Source organism: Rana temporaria, chromosome 1, assembly GCF_905171775.1.
Source record: "Rana temporaria chromosome 1, aRanTem1.1, whole genome shotgun sequence".
Classification (NCBI taxonomy): Eukaryota; Metazoa; Chordata; class Amphibia; order Anura; family Ranidae; genus Rana; species Rana temporaria.
In genome coordinates this window covers 38,326,634-38,337,885 of record NC_053489.1, presented here as the reverse complement: position 1 = coordinate 38,337,885, position 11,252 = coordinate 38,326,634, and the positions used below count along the sequence as shown (strand labels likewise).

The 11,252-nt window shown below is 44.3% G+C and overlaps 1 protein-coding gene across 2 annotated transcripts in view; it reads right to left on the bottom strand.

Annotated features, from left to right (window-relative positions):
- SMAD2 (SMAD family member 2) overlaps positions 1-11,252 on the bottom strand; it is a 125,838-nt gene that overhangs the window by 74,330 nt on the left and 40,256 nt on the right. For both annotated transcript variants that reach the window (XM_040336628.1, XM_040336622.1), the window contains exon 2: positions 9,862-10,122. In XM_040336628.1, coding sequence (XP_040192562.1) covers positions 9,862-10,088 — 227 coding nt within the window. In that variant the 5' untranslated portion in view covers positions 10,089-10,122. The remainder of the gene's footprint in view (positions 1-9,861; positions 10,123-11,252) is intronic.

Genomic DNA, 11,252 nt, shown 5'->3' with positions numbered 1-11,252 from the left:
AGAGAAATAGAGATACTGAGATACATTCAGAGCGAGAGAGAGAGAGATTGTGTACATAGATTTCATATAAGGGAAGTAATGCACATAGGGGAGGTAATCCCCTCCCTGAGCCCCGGTTCTCTCTCAGTATCTCTATATCTCCATCTCTCTCTCGCTCTGAATGTGTCTGTCTCTCTCTCTCCCCCCGCTCCGTCTATGGTAATACATCACTTCCGTGACAAATTGTGATGGGTTCACTGAAGGGTAGTGTCATAAATCCTGTGGAACGCATCGCACTTGTGGTTGGAACGCATTGCGCATGCGCAGTTGTCCGCCACGTTACTTCCGCAGCATTCTACGATAGGCAGCAGAATGTGACAATACACCGGGAAAACCGATCGGGTGTACAAGGCATGCGGGTCAGTTCACAGCAGAATGCGGTGCAGAAAACCTGCATTTCGAGTTCACTTCCCATTCCGGAAGAGCAGTTGCGATCTGTAGTGTGTGTCAATGTTAAACTAACATTTCAAATCGTAGATAGAACCAAACGCAGTGTATTTGCCTGCACCATAATGCATGATACAGAAGTACCATGCGATCCGGTGCGGTTTTTTAAAGTAGTGCATGCGGTCCAGTAGTGCATGCGGCCCTCAAAGTTTCAGAAGAAATTGGCCTATTGGAGTTGAGGCTTTATAAAATCTATGATGATTTTAACGTGTTTTACTGTAATGTTCTTAAAAACAGATCAACACTATTCCAAGTGCTTCTCCTCCAGAAGGCAAAAGGGACCACTGTAATCCAAGTACAGCTAAACCTTGGTTTGAGAGCGTTTTGCAAGACAAGCAAAATGTTTTAATAAATTTTGCCTTGATATATAAGTAATGTCTTGATATAAGTATATATGAGTAGCGTCATGTCACAACGGAGTATAAAAGAGGAGAGGAGCCTCTAAGTGCAACAATACGGTTACATTTAATTAAGGTACAACATTTAGCAACTTATTGCTACACTTAGAGGCTCCTCTCTTCTCTTTTATACCCTGTAAAAAAAATGCTTTGATATACAAGTGCTTTGGATTACAAGCATGTTTTTGGAACGAATTATACTCACAAACCAAGATTTTACTGTATATTTTGTAAGCAGCGATCACTCTGCAGTAGTCCAACGCACAAAGCTCACACAACCCGCAGATTGGAAAGCTGAAGACCTCCAGCCCCGACTCAGCTGGGGAGGGTGGGGGGGGGGGGGGGTTGGGTTGAAATTCCTGCAGAAAGCAGTGGTCCTTCGACCTCTCAAGGACCGGAAGGAATTGCCTTCTTAATGACAGGCCATTTTTTACGATTCGCACTGTGTTATTTTAACAGCCAATTGCGTGTGCTCGTGCGACATAGTAACCAAACAAAATTTACAGACTTTTTTACCCCCACAAATAGAGCTTTCTTTTGGTGGTATTTGATCACCTCTGCGGTTATTTTTTGCACTATAAAACAAAAAAGCGTGACAATTTTGAAAAGATAAAAATCAATATTTTACTTTTCGCTATAATAAAATATCCCCAAAAAAATTTAACAAAAAATGTATTCATCAGTTTAGGCCAATATGTATTCTTCTACTTTTTTTACCAAAAATATGTAAAACTTACAATAAGCGTATATTGATTGGTTTGCGCAAAAGTTATAGCGTTTACAAAACATGGGATAGATTTATGGCATTTTTTTTTCACTAGTAAAGGTGGTGATCAGCGATTTTTTTAGCGGGACTGACATTTTGGCGGACAGTTCGGACACTTGACACATTTTTGGGACCAGTGACATTTATACAGTGATCAGTGCTATAAAAATGCATGCATTACTGTATAAATGTCACTGGCAGGGAAGGGGTTAACACTAGGGGTGATCAAAAGGGTTTAATGTGTTGCCTGGGAGGTGGTTTTAACTGTAGGGGGGATGGGACTGACGGAGTACAGAGATATCGCTGTTCCTATTTACTAGGAACAGACGATCACTCTGTACTTCCCTGTCGGATTGGGGATCTGTTTGTTTACATCGACAGATCCCCGCTGTCTCTCTGTGGCGCGATCGCAAATGGCCGGCCGACATTGAAGCCGCCGGCCAGGCGTGTCAGCTCCCCAGCCTTGCAGCAGGCACGCGCTTTTTAGTTTTCTAGAAACATACACCCTTCAGCCTCATCTTCCTGCTGCTGGTGAACCAAGCTTACCACCCCCTATGCCAGTGATGGCGAACCTTGGCACTCCAGCTGTTTTGGAACTACATTTCCCATGATGCTCCACTACACTGCAGATTGCATGAGCTTCATGGGAAATGTAGTTCCAAAACAGCTGGGGTGCCGAGGTTCGCCATCACTGCCCTATGCAGTCTCAGTCCTGTCCAACTGTATGCCCCACAAAAGAAAAACATGCAGCAATCGAGTAGATTCCAATGCTGGAGGCCAATGCTGGGCACACAAAGCAATTTTAAACCAGTTTTTACTCTCAAAAACTAAAGCAGAAATCAAAAAAACCTATTAGTCCGCCTTTTAAAAATAAATATATTATTAGCTGCAGGTTTCCTTGCACCGTTTCATCCCTTTGGTATTGAAAGTTGGTTTAACCACTTGCCTTCTGGGCACTTAAACCCCCTTCTTGCCCAGAGCAAATTTTCAGCTTTCAGCACTGTCGTACATTGAATGACAATTGCGCAGTCATGCAACGCTGTACCCAAATTACATTTTTATCATTTTTTTCACACAAAGAGAGCTTTCTTTTGGTGGTATTTAATCACTACTGTTTTTTTTTTGCCAAAATAAAAAAAAAAAAAAAGTTTCATAGTTTGTTATAAAATTTTGAAAACAGGTAATTTTTCTCCTTCATTGATGTGTGCTGATGAATCTGCACTGATGGGCAGCACCGATAGGCAAAGGTGGGTGGCACTGGTGGGCACAGATGAGGCAGCCGCGTCTCTGTGTGAGGAACCAATGCCCCTATGACTGAAGGCAGTGATCGCTAACAGCATGAGGGAAAAATTAAATACAGATTACTGATCTTCTGTTTACATCACGTGATCAGCTGTCATTGGTTGACAGATGATCACGTGGTAGGGGGCCGGGATCGGACACGCTGACAGCGCATGCACGGGAGGACATCTATGGACTCCCTCTTGGCAATTAAGGCTCGCACTGTAGCTGTCTTTTGGCTATATATAGCACAGGCAGGAAGTTGTTAAAGGGGATTCAAGTAGCCAAACAGTATCCAACTAAATCAGAAATTTAAACCCTCCTTACTTCTTGACGGCTTCATTCGCAAGATCATCCCAAATGCCAGCTCAGGTTGCTGGGGACCCTCATTCAAACACAGGGAGATGACCCCCACCTGGAAGGCAGAGCTCTAATGGGAGAATTGTAAATTCACCAAAAACATAAGACCCTATTTTGCTGAAATTTTTTAAAAAATTGTTAATCCGTCGGCCAACATTAAATTAGCCAATCACAAAGTTTTGGGCACCTTATACTACCGGCTCACACTTAAAAAAAATTTGGACAAATTTTAAATTTGAATTTAAAGCTGAACTCCAGGCAGAAAGGAAAATAAATATTTCAGCCGTGCATTCGTTAACCGCTCAACGACCGCCACATGTATATGTACGTCCACAGAATGGCACGTACAGGCATATGGGCGTACATGTACGTCCCTGCCTTTCCGCGGGTCGGGGGTCCGAGCATACTAGCTCATTATGCCTTTATCTTGCAGGTATTTTTTTTTTTTTTTTTTTTAAACCAACCACTTTAAAATGCTATAGAATAAGCAGGGTTTACATTCTTCCTAATGCACTGCAATAACTTAAACAGTTTTTTTTTTTTTTTTTCAAACAGTACAGGTAACCCCTTGTCATCCCACATACAGCAGTGCACAGGCTATAAGAAAGTGAAGAAGCACGTGGGGGGCGGGGGGGGGGGCAATGAGTTGTGCAGCAAAACATGCTTATAGAAGGAGAGAACAGAATGACAACTGGCAATACACTGTTCAGACCTGTAAGTGATAATTATACCGTATATACTCGAGTATAAGCCGATTTTTGTGCTGAAAATGCCCCCCTCGGCTTATACTCGAGTCACCTTTTTGCGCCTGATCTCCCGGACTTTGGGGACCCGGTACCGGCCGGCCATAGGTCCCCTGGACCCCAAACTTGGCACACATGTAGCCCCACTCTTTTTGTCCAGGGGACCTACGGCCGGGGAGCACTGATTTTTTCAAAGCCGGGCACCCCTTCCTTGGACTCCCATGTTAAACAGTAATTTCTCCGGTGAATTTGGGGAACCGGTACTGGCCGGTCGCAAGTCCCCTGGACCCGGAACTTAGTACACATGTAGCCCTATTTCTCCTCTACAAGTGTGCAAAGTTTGTTGTCTGTGTGACCTACGGCTGGGGAGCACCGATTTCTCAAAGCCGAGCACCCCTTCCGTAGACTCCCATGTTAAACGTCATTCTAGTCATGGGCACAGTGAGGCATGCACATGGACACCCTAGGCTAATACTCGAGTCAATACATTTTCCCATTTTTTTGTGGTAAAATTAGGTGCCTTGGCTTATATTCGGATCGGCTTATACTCGAGTATATACGGTACATTGGTGGGTTTAGTTCCGCTTTAATGATTTCCCTAAACAGTTACATTTAAAGTGACACTAAATATCCTTATACACATCCACCACTTGATGGCCAAGTAATCAATTTTTCATAAAAATTGTTCTTTATATGTTTTTCTGCCTTCTTGTTGCATCCTCTGGCTATTTAAACCGTCGCCCCAGTTTGTATATATTACACACACACACACACACACACACACACGGCCAATTTGGACAGGATCCAATTAACCTACCAGCATGTTGGAGTGTGGGAGGAAACCCACGCAGACACAGGGAGAACATGCAAACTCCAGGCAGATGTGTCAAGGTCGGGATATGAACCAGTGACCCCTTTTCTGCTAGGCGAAAGTTCCAACCACTACACCACTGTGCTACCCTGGTTCACAGAATAGACATTTTGGTGCCGAAACCAAAAATTCAGGATAGAGCAGTTGGCAGAAACGAAAAACGTCAGTTTATATAAAAAAAAATAAAAAATTATAAAAATATTATACATAAAATGTTTATATATATTGTATTATATTTGACATTTTAATTAATATCATGTGAATTTATTGTCGGCCATTATCGGCACCTTTAGCGCAAGAAAAGCTCAAGGAAAAATAGCATCCCTTTAAATTTTATGTAGGTCTCCACTCTGGTCCATTGTGCTTCTGATGTGGCGTTAAAAATCCTGCTTGCTGCATTTTTGGTCAGAAAAAAAAAAAAAAAAAGCACCAAAAAACGCACTTCCCAGTTGAAATGCATTGAAAACGCAACAAGGACACATCAATAACGCACTCGTGTAACCAGGGCCAGCCTTAGGTGTTCAGGCGCCCTGTGCGAGCTAATCCTGTGGCGCCCCCCCCCCCCCCATCTTCACCCCTTGCCCCCTGGTCACCTAAACATACACAAAGAGGCTGCCTGGGGCCCCTCTATCCTCTGCCGGGAGCCTGGGGAGTGACAATGAGGAGGAAGAGGTGAGGCAAGATTCAGCTGAGCCCTTAGGTGGCAGTGCACCCTAGGAGGCTGCCTTCCTAATCCGCCTAGTGGTAGCGCCGACCGCCCGGCCCTGCTGCGACTCACATTTTGCGAGCTGCGATGGCCGCACGGCGCCCCTGTTGCCCATGGCGCCCTGTGCAGCCGCACAGCTCGCACACCCCAAAGGCCGGCCCTGCGTGTAACTAACTTACTACGCCATTATCGACACCCTTTTACGATATTGCCAAAAACCGCCGAAAGCACAATTTTCGAGCAAACCAAATTTTCAGTGCATCTCTACTTTAAAGCGGAGCTACCTTTTTTCTTCAAAGGTCCCCGTCCCTTGCCGACATTTTCTTCTGGATGCCGGCCTTCGGCTGTCTTCACTGACCGGCGCCAAATGACGTCACTCCAGCGCATGCACAAGAGTCTGTCATCCTGGCATATATGGACCGTGCACGCCTTCGTTTACATGCTGGAGAATACTGTGAGAGCAATTATTTACATTGCAGTAAAGAGCCTGGCTGCCTGCAGTTTGTGACATCAGAACTTTAGTTCTGCTTTAGAGCTTGGCTATAATGAGAACGGTCATGGTTGCCAGTGTGCGCGCATGTTCACCCTCAACAGAATTCACCCCGAGCTCAAGCCCTTAAATGGTTGGGGGTCATTGCTAATCGCATGTGCAGCACCACGAAAACTGCAGATCAAAAACAGAAGCCAAGACGACAGCTCCCTTGGCTGTAAATGACAGGAGGGTCTCCAGGTTTTTCAGACATAGCTGTGTTATGTGGCAGAGCTGTGAAAAACCTCCAAACAGGATGGACAGAAATACAAATCCTTTGTCAGATCTCCTAGATTGTAAGCTCTAACGAGCAGAGCCCTCCGATTCCTCCTGTATTGTAACTGTACTGTCTGCAACCATATTGGAAAGAGCAGCGCAAACTGATGGCGCTATAAAAATCCTGTATAATAATAATCAGCTACCACGTATTCCATCTGTGCAATCAATTGTTAGCTTGGAGTTCAGCTTTAAGAAATATTGGCAATTTTTCTGTAGAAATTTACAAAGAATACACCCCTGCCTGAGCCTTTTTTGCCCATTTAGAGTCATATACATACATTTGTATCGTATAAGGAAGTTGGGACAACTGTGGGAATACAAGAAAAAATGTGTCCTTAATGGAATAAACCTAAGACTCCAATGGTGCAACGGGACGTTTAGAGAAGGATTCATCACAGACCACAGTACATAGCCCAAAACAGTAGTGGCAGGGAGGGGGTTGCTCATATCAAGAGCCCATAAAGTGGACCTATGGCCAAGGCTATGAACAGTCACATATTAATATTTTTAACAAGTAGAAATAAGCTTTAAAAATAAGCCCTCACGGACCCTCTGTAGTTAAAGGCACCGTGCAGCAATTCATCCTCAGAATTAAAACAGAATCTGAAGTCCGGTTTCAGACCTTCCTAAAAAAGCCAAGAGCACCTGATGATTGTTTACATTGGCATTTCTGTAGCTTTGCAGCTATCCTCGAGGATGAATTTCTCCACAGTGCCTGCAGCCAACGGGGTCAGTAAGAGCTGGTTTTAAAACCCTAATTAGGCTTTAGGTTTAAAATCAGCCAAATACAGTGCAGGAGCATCAAAACAAAATAGTGTGCAAAGTCTTATGGATTCCACCAGGTCACGCCCCCAACACCTGCAACCCCTCAGCAAGGCAAAGTTATAAATGTGCCATTATGCAATGCATTGTAAAACTTGCCCTTAAAATGCCGCAGACATAGCTTCTATCTTCACGCCGTCTTCCTTCTGGGTTGGCGGGCTCCGGTCCTCTGGATGAGCCACGATGCTGTCACTCCCACACAGGAGCTGCTGTTCACAGCACAGGATTCCGAAGGAACGGCACAGGTATGTCATTCCTTTAGAGCACATGTGCCAGTGACATCACTACCCTGTTTCCCCAAAAATAAGACCTACCCTGAAAATAAGACCTAGCGTTATTTTCCAGGAGGGCTGCAATATAAGCCCTACCCCGAAAATAAGCCCTAGTTAAAAATGCTTGTAAAATTCTATAATCCACTATATTACAGTAGTTTATAATGTACGTGTGTGTTTCTGTAATATAATTGCAGGGAAGAGAGCTGCGGCGGGTAACGGAAGTGCAGAGCGGCGCTATAACAAATGTATTTGGCACAATTATATTACAGAAACGCACACATTGTACATTATATACTACTGTAATGGAGTGGATTATAGGATTGTACAAGCATTTTAACTCAGTTCACACTGGGGGATTCCTGACAGGCAGGGAGGGAGAGGGGGAGAGAAGACAGCACATTACATGGTAAGACCTACCCTGAAAATAAGCCCTACTGTGTCTTTTGTTGGCATAATTAATATAAGACCCAGGCTTATTTTTGGTAAACACGGTAGCGACTTTGCAAGTAAATATCTCCTAAACAGTGCACATTTAGGTGATAATTTACTGTACCTATAGGCAAGCCTCATAGGCTTACCTAAAAAAAGGCATCAACCAAGGGAGATTACTCCCACTTTAATCATAGGGATGGAGCTCCATCCCCATGGTTAAGCTCCAAGGGGAGGAGTGAACTGTGCTGACGGCATGGCTTGACAGGAGCCCAGGCTGAGACTGCCTTTCTTTCCAATACCAGTGGTTCTGCATCGATATGCCACTTCATGGGATCCATCCTTTTCTCAACAGTAGTTCGGAGTTGAGACAAGCTCTGTCCCTGGTGCGCACACAGTGGTGGACACAGGATTGCTTTCCCTTGTAGTCTGAGCGGCACACATTTTCCATTAACGGTTCAAAGCCTTCCAGTTTGTTTAATTTTAAAAACAGCCACGGCCTGAATAGAAAAGCCCGTGTCCTGCCAGCAGCAGCAGAGAAGCTGTGGTCTTTCAGAAGAGCCATAAAAAGTTTGCGTCTCATGAGATGGTGAGATGGAGTGATCACATGGGTTTTGTTTTATGACCTCTTAGAGGTCATAAAATGGGCTACTATGCATAGTAGCCCATTATGTGACACTAACTTGCAGTAGAAGCCCACAATGTCACCGTTTTCCACGCTGGCAGCCAGCGGCCATTCACCCGCTCTTCTTCAGGGGCCGAACTCCGACTAGCCGGAGTTGCGTGACTTCACTGGCGCGGGAGGCGCCTTTCACGGCATGACCCCGTCTTGAAAGGTGCCCTTTCAAGACAGCGCATGCACCGCTGAAGTCGTCGCTCGGGGAAATTGCAAATATCTCCAAGACCGTGTAGGTCTCGGAGATATTGCAAGCACCTACAGGTAAGCCTTAATCTAGGCTTACCTGTAGGTGCAAGTTGTCCCTGGAGGTTTACTTCCCCTTGAAGGTGAAAGGAACACAAACCTTTACAACCCCTTTAAGCACCTTACAGAAGTACAGAATTTTTATCTAGGCCCTCCGCACAGCGCAGGAGAGATGTTTCAGTTGATGCAATAGGAAACAGACTGGGAGAACGTTATAGAACCAGATTGGCACGTAGTCCCTCTGCAGAGTCAGACAGACAGCTCTGCAATCAGTAAAGCCCATGTTCTCCGCTGACTGGAGAGCTTTGGTTTCGACTCACCAGGGTGCATGTTGGAATTTGGCAGAGTGACCACTGCTTCCACACATAGAGCAAGGGACCTTTTATAAAGCATTCTGGCAGGCTGTTATACTCAGGCTGCGACTGCTTTCTAAAAAAGGAAAAACTAAGACTCTGCACACCTTTTCCCTTTTTTTGCAACTGGAAATGTATTTTATATTGAACGTTCAATTAGCCTTTAAAGTTCATGTACGGCTTATTAAAAATATGTAAATCTTTGAAGGTCCAGAACCTGGCCATTGGTTCACTTTAACCGACAAGGATTACAAAACAGTTTTTACACACCTGGGTTTCCACTTCTGTCACGTATGTGCAGGCACCTTCGGGTATTTTCTATCAAGTAATTAGCAAATGCTAGTAGATTATATGTGGAGACAGGTTCACTTTAAGTTGCGGTTCTCTTTACACAACATACATAACATTTCAAACTCTAATAATGCAACATCACCTTCATTGTCATTTGCACAAAAGCTTATATACATTGGTAAAGTAAGCACGGCACATAGTCACATGAGCGTAGGTTAGTAATGTCATTCAGGTTAGGATGCCTGGCCTTTACCACACACTTGCCAGGATGGTTAATCGGCTACTTCACTACAATGACACTGCCTTCCTGTCCTCGTAGGCCACTGACAGGGCAGTGATTCCGGACATACCTGGGGATCGTAACGCATTTGGTATTGCAGTTCTGTGTGGTGATTGCTTTCTCCAGCTCGTCGAGCTGTCCAGTTTTCTTCAGCTTTTTCACCAAGCTTTTAACTGCCTTCTCGCACCACTTCTCTTCCTGGCCATTCTGCTCCCCCCCTCCAGCCCCGCTGGCCGACTTCTTCCAGCCGAGGAGGCGTTTCACAACCGGCGGCGTGAAGGGCAAGATGGAGGACATAATGCTTCAAGAGAAGAGAAAGTTGACGTTTGACCTGAAAGAGGAATAAGATGGTTGTAAAAAAGGAGGAGGAGGAGATACACGGCATCAGATATGTTTTCTAGTCACGGCTCCGCTCCAGATAAAGAATGAAACCTAAAGCCAGGCACCACGCAAATAACGCAGCTCTGTATTCATTAATACATCAATGATTTTTTATTTTATTTTTTGTTATACAGTACCCGAATTTGACCTGGTACCTAGATGTGTGCAGTGCCCTGAACAGCAGAGCTCAGATTGTGAGGAAAAAAAAAGGGAAAGCAAAAAAAAAAAAAAAAATAAAAAGAGGGGGGAAAAAAGGGAAAGCAAAAAAGAGGGGGGGAAAAAAAGGGAAAGCAAAAAAGAGGGGGGGAAAAAAAGGGAAAGCAAAAAAGAGGGGGGGGAAAAAAAGGGAAAGCAAAAAAGAGGGGGGAAAAAAAAGGGAAAGCAAAAAAGAGGGGGGAAAAAAAGGGAAAGCAAAAAAGAGGGGGGAAAAAAAGGGAAAACAAAAAAGAGGGGGGAAAAAAAGGGAAAGCAAAAAAGAGGGGGGGAAAAAAGGGAAAGCAAAAAAGAGGGGGGAAAAAAAGGGAAAGCAAAAAAGAGGGGGAAAAAAAAGGGAAAGCAAAAAAGAGGGGGAAAAAAAGGGAAAGCAAAAAAGAGGGGGGAAAAAAAGGGAAAGCAAAAAAAAGGGGGGGAAAAGGGAAAGCAAAAAAGAGGGGGGGAAAAAAGGGAAAGCAAAAAAGAGGGGGGAAAAAAGGGAAAGCAAAAAAGAGGGGGGGAAAAAAGGGAAAGCAAAAAAGAGGGGGAAAAAAGGGAAAGCAAAAAAGAGGGGGAAAAAAAGGGAAAGCAAAAAAGAGGGGGAAAAAAAGGGAAAGCAAAAAAGAGGGGGAAAAAAAGGGAAAGCAAAAAAGAGGGGGGAAAAAGGGAAAGCAAAAAAGAGGGGGAAAAAGGGAAAGCAAAAAAGAGGGGGAAAAAGGGAAAGCAAAAAAGAGGGGGGAAAAAGGGAAGGCAAAAAAGAGGGGGGAAAAAGGGAAAGCAAAGAAAAAAAGGGAAAGCAAAGAAAAAAAGAGGGGAGCAAAGCAGAGGGAAAAAAAGGGGAGCAAAGAAGGAGGAAAAAAAGGGGGAGCAAAGGAGAGAGGAAAAAAA